This window comes from Mytilus trossulus, chromosome 14 (genome assembly GCF_036588685.1).
Source record: "Mytilus trossulus isolate FHL-02 chromosome 14, PNRI_Mtr1.1.1.hap1, whole genome shotgun sequence".
Taxonomy (NCBI): Eukaryota; Metazoa; Mollusca; class Bivalvia; order Mytilida; family Mytilidae; genus Mytilus; species Mytilus trossulus.
In genome coordinates this window covers 33,422,535-33,434,986 of record NC_086386.1, presented here as the reverse complement: position 1 = coordinate 33,434,986, position 12,452 = coordinate 33,422,535, and the positions used below count along the sequence as shown (strand labels likewise).

Below are 12,452 nucleotides of genomic sequence, written 5' to 3'. Positions count from 1 at the left end.
AATTTCTAAGATATCGGTTAAGCTTAACAGTTCATTAAGTTCCTTGGCTTGTGCAATTCTGATAAGAAATGATCGAAAATAGGATTAACAAGATGCTTATGTTTGTGATAGCAGCTCAAACTCCTTATATTTGGAACAGTGTTGTTGCACTACCAATTCAACTGAATAAACGTCCTTGGACAGTGCACTTGTAAATGAGTAATCATAGATGTGGTTAAACATTATCTTCTTATGTTTTGCATATATGTCCCAATTTTGATTATATGCATTCAAGTTGCAGGGGGCTATCTTGAATAAACACTTCGACTTCAAAGTTTTATTCGTTTGACAAAGTTTCCGTATTGAACTTGAAATAAATTTTTGTACATGATTAGTTGTGATTTCTAGCCATAAATAACACACAATATTTGAACGATTTCCGCGTACTTTCCACTCCAGTTTCCCCCCCATAACTTCAATAGTCATAAATTATAATCGAAATAATAGTTAGTTTGATTTAAAGTAGCATTGTCATGGTCAACATTTGAAAACATTTGCATGTAGCACTCGGGCCCTTGGACAATGACTCTTATAGCAAAAGAAAACAGCAAAGATATTTTAGATTAAGTTTAATCAATATATTGAAAAGGTTCGACACAATTATTTTTCGTTCAGCACAGATATTTGGATAAGATTTCGTTAAGCTTTGGTTCAGAGTACAAACATGAACAATATCAGAACAATACAGATAAATACAAGAACCTCGCAGCATCTCTTAAATATTTAGGCTGTGTTCACTAGTTATCGGAAAACAAAACAACAAAAAAAACAAAAAAACACGCTAGATTACAGAACAATTCTGAATCAGGCAGCACATAAGATTTATGCAATTTGAAGTTTTCGTTACGATGAAAAAGTTCTACAAAAGATCCGAAAGATACAAGAGGGAGATTCTAACTCATACAATGTACGTTCCGAAAATTTCATGGCTAGAAAAGACCAACAGAGTACTCAATACACCAATTTATGATTGTTTTTCTCGGCATTTTACACCTTTATTTCCTTAATGTTACCGCTTTCTGGTCTGTTACCAAATGGTTATATTTCCCTATCTATTTATGTATAACCATTCTGTGCTTGTTTACTCAAATGCCTCAAAATATACCGTCTAAGTCGCAGATGAGCACTTAGATGCTGTATGTATCGGAAATAATATTTGAAAATAACCATGTATTTCTGACAATTACTGATATTTCATCAATAATGTGTCTGAGTGTCTAATTTAGCAATCGCTTTAAAAGATGGCAATGTGTAATTATTTCCAACGATTTAAATGTCAGAAAAACTTTACAAGAACATTTGAGTATTACAATTATGTTGGTAAACAAAAATAATTGTAGGACGATTAAAAGAAATTACACATAATTGCCACTGAAACTAAAAATAAAATTGTTTGAATACTATTCATCACAATTAAATAAACTAAAATATAAAATAGAACTATATGTTTCAATTTATAGCAGTAACAGGCAAAAATATAATGAAATAATGAAAAAAGGCAACAGTAGAATACCGCTGCTCGACAGGCATAAGTCGACTGAGAGGAATACATCAACCATGAGAGGAAAACAACAAAATAACAGAAACACTGAAGTGCAACAGAAAACGAAACATCAAAACAGCACACAGAGAAACGAACAATGATATAACAACTGATGTTTTCCTGACTTGGTACAAGACATTTTAAGAAAACTTACAGGGTTGAACCTGGTTTTGTGACAAGCAAGCCCAACATCGCGCCTTTATGGCAATGCTAAATATAACACTAAAATGACAACATTACATGACAAAACAATAGAACAAAAAATTGCAAAAAAAAAAAACCCATTCAGGACAGATAATAACACAAATAAACATTACAATAGCACAGTGACATACTTTAAATGAATACTCTTTCAGTTCAAAAAGCAGTTAAAAATCCCTGTTAGAAACAGTTGTCGTTCTGTGCTTTTTTATAAAGACATAATATACATAGCTGAAATGTATGTTTTCATTAGTGCTTATGTCATTCCTTCAGAAGTCCATGTTTTCTTTACATTATCATCGATTCATCAACATTTGTATTAATTTATGTCACTTATTAGAGAAATGTAATTATTAGTTGTTTTGTGGTTTACTTAATTTTATTTATAGACAATAACCGTATAATTCCTGTTATGATTATTTCATAGTTTATAGATTGGGTTAAAGAAACATGGTTCCGATGAGAAAACTTGTAAAGTTGACCGTCCGATAACAGTGCAACATGCATACATATGCAGCCACGTCGGGCTGAAATTGGGACTGCTTACCAAAAAATTGGTCATATAATAATCTAGTCTCAATGATTGATATTTGATATTATTTTGTTAAAATAAAGTCTTGATCAAAGTTTAAACAGATAACATATATTAGCAAATGGGTTTTCAACTGCGTTTTACAGTCCTCACGCTGTATTTACTTTGCATGTCTTACGTATAAAATCGAGTTGCAACGCTTTTTTCAAATCAAATTGAGTGACACTTTAGTTTTCTTGACTAACTCTTCCCTGTTTATTTCAAACAGGTACTTGTTCACAGCTCATTTTCATAAAAAGGACTACCATAATTGCATGCAATAAAGTAATTACAAACAAGCTACAACAATAAATATATTATAACAATTGGTACGAAACCATTCCCAAGTTATATGTACTTGATATATTTCGTCGCGTTGACTTTTATTTTTATTGTTATGTCGAGACATACAAATTGCCATTCAAAGTCACATTTAATGTGATTAATCATTATCTTAAAAATGTAACGTTTTTTTCTAAAGTCGTACGTGTTATTTGAAGTACTAATTTATACTTGAGAACCAGCATTTTGAAATTGCATAAAGAATAAACACGGTAGTAGTTTTGACAGTAAACCTCTATTAAATTATTTTAGCCGCTGGCCAGCACTCTTTATTATGTTTTTTTATGTTTGATTGATAAATCTTTAAAAATGTCAAAATATTTCTCTGATTTAAAAATAGACCGACGAATACTTAAGTTGAAAAAGAAGCTATATACATTTCTTTTTTCAGATTTAAAATCTTATTCATATCTTTTCCCCTAATTGATTATATATATATATTCATATATATACAATGTACTATTACAACATAGGGTTGAACATTTGTAATAGGCAAACAATAAATACCCGTTCAATTAACACATGTCTTTGAACAACTAGAAAAGTCAAATTAGGCAGATTTTTTCACTCCTTATTAATGTACACAATTTGTTAATTCTAACAACCATTATAGAGCAAAGTTAGATTTTTGTGGGGTTGGAACTGCATTTACAACATTAAGGTAAGATTATTTAGGCGGCACGGTAGTATTTCCTGGCCCACAAGGGATAATGATAGGCTTTGTAGAATTTTTACCACTTTACAACACTGCAAAAAAATCTACATTCACAGTTAACTGAAGTACTTTCATTTTACCATTCATAAATGAATTTGAATATGTATCATGACGGTTAAGTTTTTTGCTATGTTTGCAAAACATAAAGCCACTCTGTAACTCTTTTATGGTGCAGTGAACAAAAAATACTCAAAAATTCTCAAAAGGTCAATTTTATCTGTATGTAAAATTATTTCATATTTTTCTTCACATGATTCATCCCTCAGTTTGGGAAAGTATGTTCAGTTGATACTGTATTTTTTGTCCAATCACACTGTTTAGATACATTGACCTAAGTAGGGTACACAAAAGAGCAACCAAAATTCTGGAATGCAAATACTACCGTGCCACCTTTAATGTCATAACTTAATTTTGAACAATGATTATCTACAAAAACATAACGGTTAGCACGTGTACATAGCTCACATAAAAAATGATTACAAAAATTTTGAAAGAAATTAGCTTTGAATGAGAAGCAGGATAATAACAGCAACATGTTCACAATGGTTTGGGTATTGTAGCCCAGAGTAATGAAGTAGTAAATCTTTATAAAGAACTCCTTGCTGTACTTATGTTTCAATATGTATGAACTGAAAACTCAAATAATTTATTTTAAGAAACACGTCAACTGGCTGACTGATTACGTGTAGATCATTTTCAGAAGGGAATTTTAAAATGGGAATGATTCTTAGAAACAGTAGTGTTCACATAAAATTATGGCTTGGTTAACCATTATGACTTATCATGCCCTTAACCCTTTTGAACATAAAAAGTATTATAAATAATTATGTAATGTTTACAATTTATTTATAGTTTTAAATATCACAATGATAGTAATCATGTCATTTAGTTAAGAAAAAAAATACAATTGTTTATTTATACCTATATATTGTTATGACCTAAAATAAAGTTCAATAACGGATATCACATAATTTAATTTAATTAAATACATCTAACGTGTATATCTTGTGTGTAAGCTGATTATTTAAAACATATGCCAAAATATTCAATGCGTTCTATGTACCTATCTTTCATCATAACAGTCCTTGGTTTTCTCACACAGACCATTATATAGTAGACTTGTCTAGATGTTTGACTAAACCCCTGTACTCATTTTATAGAGCTTTCACAACAACAAAAAAGCAAGTCATGGCGATCCTTGATGCAGTTATCGTTAAAATAAAGATTTAGTTTGTGGTTAATAATTTTAGACATCCATTATTTTTCTAAACCTTCAAGCAAATTCATAAAACAAAAGATTTTCAATGATAAAAAGACAGAATTTAGTTTAAATTTTGTAATTTTTTTTTTTATCTAAATGATAATTAAATTATACCAGACACGCGATTCGTCTGCAAAGTTTCATCACTGACGCTTTAATCGAAAAAGTTAAAAGACTCAATATTAAGGACGAAATGGACTTATCGTAGTCAAAATAAGATAAAGCTGTTGTTTCGGCAAAAATTACGTTGTCAAATCTTCGAAGAAGTTTAGAAAACTTAGTTTAAATAATGTTTATTACAATAACGAGATGCAGACTTATTGTGTGAATCAAATGAAAAACAGCCTTGAACTAGCCTTTTTTTTAGCCTGGATTTTTTGTATTGATTTTGTCATCTGATCAACCATGCTGTTTTAAAGATGTACGATTTTTTCTCGTTTCAGTATCTTTTCGTTGGAATCCGTCGACCTTGAACCAATAATCACTTGGAAAACAAAAGAGCGTGTAATAGTGAAATTTTTAACACCATTTTCTATATTAGTATATATCTGAAAGTGAATTCTTTTATTCCCCGATTTTACGTCATGCCGGCTTACACATTGCAAATTGTACCTTATTTTAGGTCTTGATATTTACTATTAGTATTGTCATCTTATAAACTTATGATGATCAAAATACGACAGAGGAACTAAATGTAGTAACGTCAAGTTTAGGTGTGATTATAGTTCTTGTAAAGTAAGCTGTTTAAGGTTCATCAATTTATCTATATTGTTTCGTCCTATGAGAGCAAGTTATTCAAATCGACAACATTTTTTGACAATTGTTTACATCCAAGTACAACAATCTATGCAAGGCCTATACCGACTTACTCAAAAAGGGAAATTATATAATCTTGAAATGACAAATCAAATTTAGCAGCAATGTTTGCATAAAACACTTCCTGATTGGTTTATTTTAAACTTGATTAAATGATTGTCAACGATTAGATACAACATGTACAAGTATTGTTATCAACACTATATCAACATCAAATAAATGCTTTCATTTATTCAATGTTAATTTGGATAAGATTTCGTTTTTAAGGAGTTGCATAGTATGCATTTATACATGTTAACCAATACACGTATAGTGAAGTTATAGAACTGAAAAGGATTTATTTGACATAAGAATATATTTAGTATTATAAGTAGGAGAAAAAACAAAAGTTCAAATGTAAACACTTTGGTGATATACAGTATAAGATTACATCATCATTGTGTTTGAAAATTATAAATAATTCACACAATGTAACAGTGATGGTAAGACTTTAAATGACAGGAATATGTGAACAGGTGTTATTCAATACCATAATGGAGGCATCATCACAAAATGGGTCACTGCATATTCTTAACACAACCACATTCAGCTCAACAATTACAAATCAAACATTCAGTGAAAATGAAGTACGTGCCTTAAAAATTGCAGAAAGTTACGTATGGACATATGTATCGCCCGTTTTAATTGTTGTTGGAATTTTAGGAAATTGCCTGAATTTGGCTGTATTGAAAAAGTTGCGATTTTGGCGACGAACGCCGTTGTTTTTATTATTTATTTTAGCCATAACGGATATAACAGTTTTGTTAGATGGTCTCTTACGCTATTGGATTGAATATACCTTTAAACTAGATATCCGAACATTATCAGATGCAAGCTGCAAAATCAACTTATTCGTATTGTATTTTGCTATGCAATACTCGTCATGGGTATTAGTGTGTCTGATCATTGATAGATTTATCAAAACAAATTTTCCGTTTTTGTACATGCGTGTAGCAACTATTAGGAAAACATCCATCATTGCTTTAGCTGCGTTTATAATTCTTGCAGGAATAAACATGCATTTCTTCTGGACAAACGGAATAAAAGGCAAAAACGGAGCATGCGGTAATCTTACACCAGCATACGAGTATTTCGGAGAATATGTGTTTACATACATAGATTTAGTTATTCTATCTCTTTTACCGTTTACAATAATGTTGATTCTTAATATTTTCGTCTATAGAGCTTTAAGAAAGCATCTTAAATTTACAAAGTCGTCCGTAGTTGAGTCCAGAAATAGCAGAAAAACACCAAACAGACGACATTTCAGTCAGAAACTCACTCGAATGTTATTGCTAAATAGCTCTTATTTTTTACTAACTACCGTTCCCATTAGCGTATACTTTATCTACGATTCTTATGTTAAATATGAAGATGAATTGAATAAGACTAAAATGGATGTTGCTAGGTCAGTCTTGTATGTATTCCAGTATTCATACTATTCGCTCAATTTTGTTTGGTATGCTACATGCAACAAAGCATTCTGGGAAAAAACGAAGGAAATCTTTGGATTTAAATCACATGGGTAAGTTATGATAAGTCAACATAAATTTGAATTCTATAAACTTACGATGCTGAATGTTGATCAAAATCTGTTTACTCGTCCGTAGCACCTGATATCCCCCAGTTTTGATAGGGTTGGTGGTGCTCAGTCTTGATGTATTTTGTAAACTGTTGTTTGTATTTTGGTCGTTTGTCGTTTTTTTTGCCATATCGGTGTCGGTTTGTATTCGACTAATAATATCTTTGATGTCTTCTGCTTTTTTTTTGGTCATTGTGTAAACCAAGTAAAATAAGTTTACTCGAAATTAGTTAACACCTCAATATATTAAACTCATAGCTCCCAATTTTAATTAAGATATATCAACAGTCAGTTGCAGGAATGTATTATGAAGATGAGACAATTGTTTTGTCTGCACTGAACATACAACCGATGTCCTCATGTTACTCGGTATAATATGCAAATTGGTAAAACGATCTCGGGATATCTAAAAATTTAGTGAAAAAACTTATAACGGGGAAATATTAAATAAATTTTTTATTAAAATTACGTTTATAACGAAATAAATTATTATAATATTATTTATTTTATTTTTGTTGGTTATTTTTGCAGTATTTTTTTTCAAACATAAAAAAAATTGAATTATATCAACATTGGTTTCAATACAAATATGCAATATTATATAATTTCGGTTTGAAAAAATATATGTGTAAAATGTTAATACAAATATTTCAAGATATATCATCGTTCAGACTTCAAACATCTGAGTTTAACTAATTCAGCAGATTTGGTATATGTGTATGGCATTGTAAAACGCATACTTTAAATCTAAAAACAAACATTTTTACAACACAAATACACAAATACATTATACATGTTACATACTAAATTTATTCTATCTCAAGAATATATAATCTTGGCTGTATTTGGCAAACTATTTCGATATTTCGAGTAACAAATGCTGTTAAAAAGATGCTGAAATAAAATTACAACCCCATGGTAAAAAAAAGATTTAAAGACCAAAAAGACAAACAACAGTTTTCAGAGAAAAACGTCGTACTTTATTTTGTACTTTACCTTTTTGATCTGAGCGTCAGTGTTGAGTCATTTGAAGACGAAAAGCGCGTCTGGAATACCAAACTTTAATCTTTTTATATTGTATGAGTTTATAGAGAACATGTTATTTGAACGTTATTCCGAAAAAAAAAATTATAATGTTATTCCTTATTTAAAACGAAATACTTCAAAAACGTTTTTGTATACATGTGATAATCCATAATAAATCGTAATAATAATGCATATGTGGAAATACCATATGTAAACGTGAATGTGATTGTTTTGCACAGATGTAGATGATTTTTGTGATTTATTAAGTTTAAGATATTTGTTTTAGATTCAAGTACCAAAGTGAAACAAGAAGGATTCATCAACGCTCGTCCTCTCGTATGACAACGTCCCTCGATAATTCAATAAATGATATTGTGTCGGATACATACGCTGAGCACTCAGATTTTTCGGAAGACATCCAGGCCAATGACAGCGTGGATCAAAATCAACATGTTCTTTCGGATGTTTCAGTGTTCAGGAACCAACATATGTAGTTTTTGTGGTTTAGAAATAAACTTTAAAAAAATATTAAACATGCTCAAAAATATTTACCATCATTGATTTTTTAGCCTGATGATAACAGGACCGTTAGAAGAAAAACATTGACCATCATTGATAAGAGTGTTCTAGTGGCGATTTTTTTTATCCTTTACCATAACTGTTGACAACATTTGGTTCAAAGACATAAATTAATGCACCTTTTGATACAAATTGATGTTCTTTTTTATCATGCTAATAATATAAAAGAAAATCATTACATACCTCAAATAGCTCTTGCTTTCTCAACATTGTTATCGTGGTGAAATGACATATAGAAAACATAATGTGGCACAATGAATGAAGAAATGTATACGGAGGGATATATTCAGACTAATGCAATTTTAAATCAAGACAACAACAGAATATAGTATTATATAGCATTAAGTAAATTCTAAAACTTTTAGAAAAGAAATAAAAATAAAAAAAATGAAAAGCAACAAGTGAATCCTGTATTTGGTATACAAATCTTCAAAAAGAAATAACAATGAGATGATCTGTTCCTAGTTCCTGAATTCAGGTAAATTAGATGACCTTCCAAATACTTTTAATGGTCTATAAAGTTGTCAAATATGGAAACACATCCGATTGTTTTGTATGGTAAATGTACCTTTGAAAACTAAGATTTTCTGAGTCACACATATTTCATTGTTTAATATATTAAAACAACTCATTTGTGTATGGTAAACGTACCTTTGATAACTTTATTTTCTGAGCCAAATATATTTCATTGTTTAATATATTAAAACTTTATATTTTCGAAGTAACCAAATAAATAATTTTGATGATCAATATTAGGCAGTTCTATATTTATTTAGTCATTTCAAGAATTAAATTGATTAGTACTGCCAGCGATTGTAGACCATAGAAACTTCAAAACAACTGCTGTTTGGTTTCTGATTTTTCTTTTCAGAATTGACATTTATAATTGGTGCTTATATATAGATATAGGAAGGTGTGGTGAGAGTGCCAATGGGACAACTCTTCATCCAAATAACAATTTAAAAAAAAAGTAAACCATTATAGGTCAATGTACGGCCTTCAACACGGAGCCTTGGCTCACACTGAACAAGCTATAAAGGGTCCCAAAACACAAGTGCAAAACCATTCAAACGGGAAAACCAACGGTCTAATCTATATATATATATAAAGAAACGAGAAACGAAAAACATGTATATATTACATACTAGTAAACAAACGACAATTACTGTATGTCAGATTCCTGACTTAGGACAGGTTCAAACATTTGCAGCGAGATTAAACGTTTGAATGGAACCAAAACTTCTCCCTTTTTCTGAAACAATAGCATAACATCACAACATAGAAAAACACACGATAAAATATCAATTGGCAGACTTAACTCAATCAAAAAAACGTAAATTAATACACAATGAACGAATAAATTTTATCTGCGATATCTGATTGGAAATACACAGTTAATAAAATATTAGAGACAAACATTCAAGAATATATATATATTCATTTATAAGATAGTGTATAAGCTCTCAAAATGATTTCGATAATTATTTTTAAAAAGCAGCAAAGCCCTGTGCTGTTTACTTCTTTAAGTGATTTTTTCAGTTCTCATTTTATATTTACATCATTTTTTATTATTTTCTTAACAGCATACTAAGTAACCTTCTGTTGTTGACCTTCATGTTATATGTTTTCATAGTCAATTAAATAACTTTAGTTTCCTATCGTTGCTAGGCTCATGGCAGTGTTCCATGTGCTTTGTTTGAATTGTTTGTTTGTCAGTTGCTACCATATATGTCCATGTACAGTGCCGTCGCAGATTTAAAGGGCTGTCATATATAAAAGATTTTTACTAAAAAAAAATCTTTAAAAAAGTTCTTGATGAATGTAAATCTAGAAAAGCTCTTCGGACTTGCAATTGTTTTGCAAGGATAGATATATTGTTATTTTGTAAAGTTTCTAATAAAATATATTAGAAAATCGGTTGATTTGATGCTGAAATACAAGTGTAGCGTTAACAATCTAATGATCAATTGCATTTAAAAACAAGATTTTTATGGCGAGTTTTTATAAAGATATTACATTCAAGAAGTGAGTTTTTTATCTTAGTTTTCGGTTCAGATTATTTTTTATTACTGAAAACCTAGCCTGCGGATTTTTGTATATACACAATATCTGACGGATGAAGCGGTATCCTTGCCAAATAACTACATGTGCTAATCGTACAGTGTAACCTTTATCATAGATTGATATCATTAAAACAAACTTCAGGCTATAGGTTGCACTTTGTAAATACAGCTGTTTCTCAAACTACTCCTCTTTTGGGGAGATCTTGAATATTCATAGAAAAATAAACATGTGCATATTGTTTACATTGAAATATGAAAATTGAAACCTTTCATTAGAGGTAGGGGTAGTTAAGAAACTAGTGTTTGTATAAACTCTAAGACGTTCAAGGTATATAAACGTTGAAAATATGTCGCACAGCCCTATATTTTGACCTTTGACAAACATTGTGGTGCATATGAACTTTCAATTCTAAGATAAGTTTTTCTTTCAGAACTTCATCGTAAAAGTGGTTCAGTTATAGCCGTAAAATAATGTCCTATTGGTAATTGCATTGTCAATATTTACAGAAATGCAACCTATAATATCTGTTATCATAATGGTTCTCGTAAAACAATGTATACGAAATATTTTGCAACCTACCTTTTAGTGCAATGTCTCAGTTAGAAACGAAGCACTGGAAGTAACATGTTCAAAAACGCATGGAATTGCTTTTTGTAAGGGAAACATGAATGATATACTCCGATAAATTCAGTTCATATGGTTCTTTTCCCCGATAATCTGACTATAAAAGTCAGTTCAAGAGACGTCCGAGTCTGATGTCAGAAGATGTAACCAAAGAAAATAAACAAAATGACAATAATACATAAATAACAACAGACTACTAGCAGTTAACTGACATGCCAGCTCTAATCTTTAACTAAACTGACTTGACTGAAAGATTATGATTTCATCATATGAACATTAGGCACAATCCTCCCCGTTACGTGTTTAGTATCATACCATCATATACAACATATACGAGAAGAACATAACCCGTGTCATGCCAACAACTGGTTTTTGAATAAATGTGTTTAGTTCCGATGCAAAGACCCTATAAGTGAATCAATATTAACTCTAAAATATGCAATCTTTAATGACCTACAACAGTATCGTAACTATATCCCTTCTTAATAAGTCTATTTGAAGGTTTTGTTAGTTTCTGAGGTGAATACTGACACCTTTGTGCTTTATAAAGAATATTTCAATAACAAAATTGGATGTGGAAGCCTTGATTATGTTTTTGTTAATGTATATGATGCTGTTATCTATCACCTATTTGTTTTTTTTAATTGAGTTTTATTTGTTATACATTGTTATACATCCTAGTTGGAAACCGATACCATTTTCAGATTAGTTTTTATAACAGTTGTATTCCTTTAGTGACTTTATTACATGTACATGCATTATATTTTCTTTAAAGACTTCTAGGATAATAAGTTATATATCTTGGCTAATTTCTCTTTACAATATTAGTACAATATATATCATGTATAGCAACCTTATCTAAGACTATTGTTTTAAGAATACCGACGGCGCATATAGGTGAGTTGAGTAATACCATAGAACCAGGAAGATCATAAAGGATATGTCAGAACCTCCAATCCAAACAAATAAGGTCTTAATAAACTGCTTTACACGTGCTAAATTAAGACCTGTTTCTATAATTTTTTTACTTGATCAAATAAGTGTATAGCG

At 30.3% G+C, this 12,452-nt stretch overlaps 1 protein-coding gene across 1 annotated transcript; it reads left to right on the top strand.

Annotated features, from left to right (window-relative positions):
- The first annotated feature begins 5,657 nt into the window (after positions 1-5,657).
- LOC134697685 (C-C chemokine receptor type 1-like) lies at positions 5,658-8,629 on the top strand. The gene is made up of 2 exons (XM_063559968.1): positions 5,658-7,052; positions 8,422-8,629. The coding sequence occupies exons 1-2, from the start codon at positions 5,983-5,985 to the stop codon at positions 8,627-8,629; spliced, it is 1,278 nt and encodes a 425-aa protein (XP_063416038.1). The 5' UTR covers positions 5,658-5,982.
- Positions 8,630-12,452: the final 3,823 nt, after the last annotated feature.

Bases quoted from the DNA above. Each gene is read 5' to 3' on its own strand.
- LOC134697685 (XM_063559968.1), top strand. From the start codon at position 5,983: ATGACAGGAATATGTGAACAGGTGTTATTCAATACCATAATGGAGGCA. The intron at 7,053-8,421 runs GTAAGTTATGAT...TATTTGTTTTAG, and splicing joins TTTGGATTTAAATCACATGG to ATTCAAGTACCAAAGTGAAA.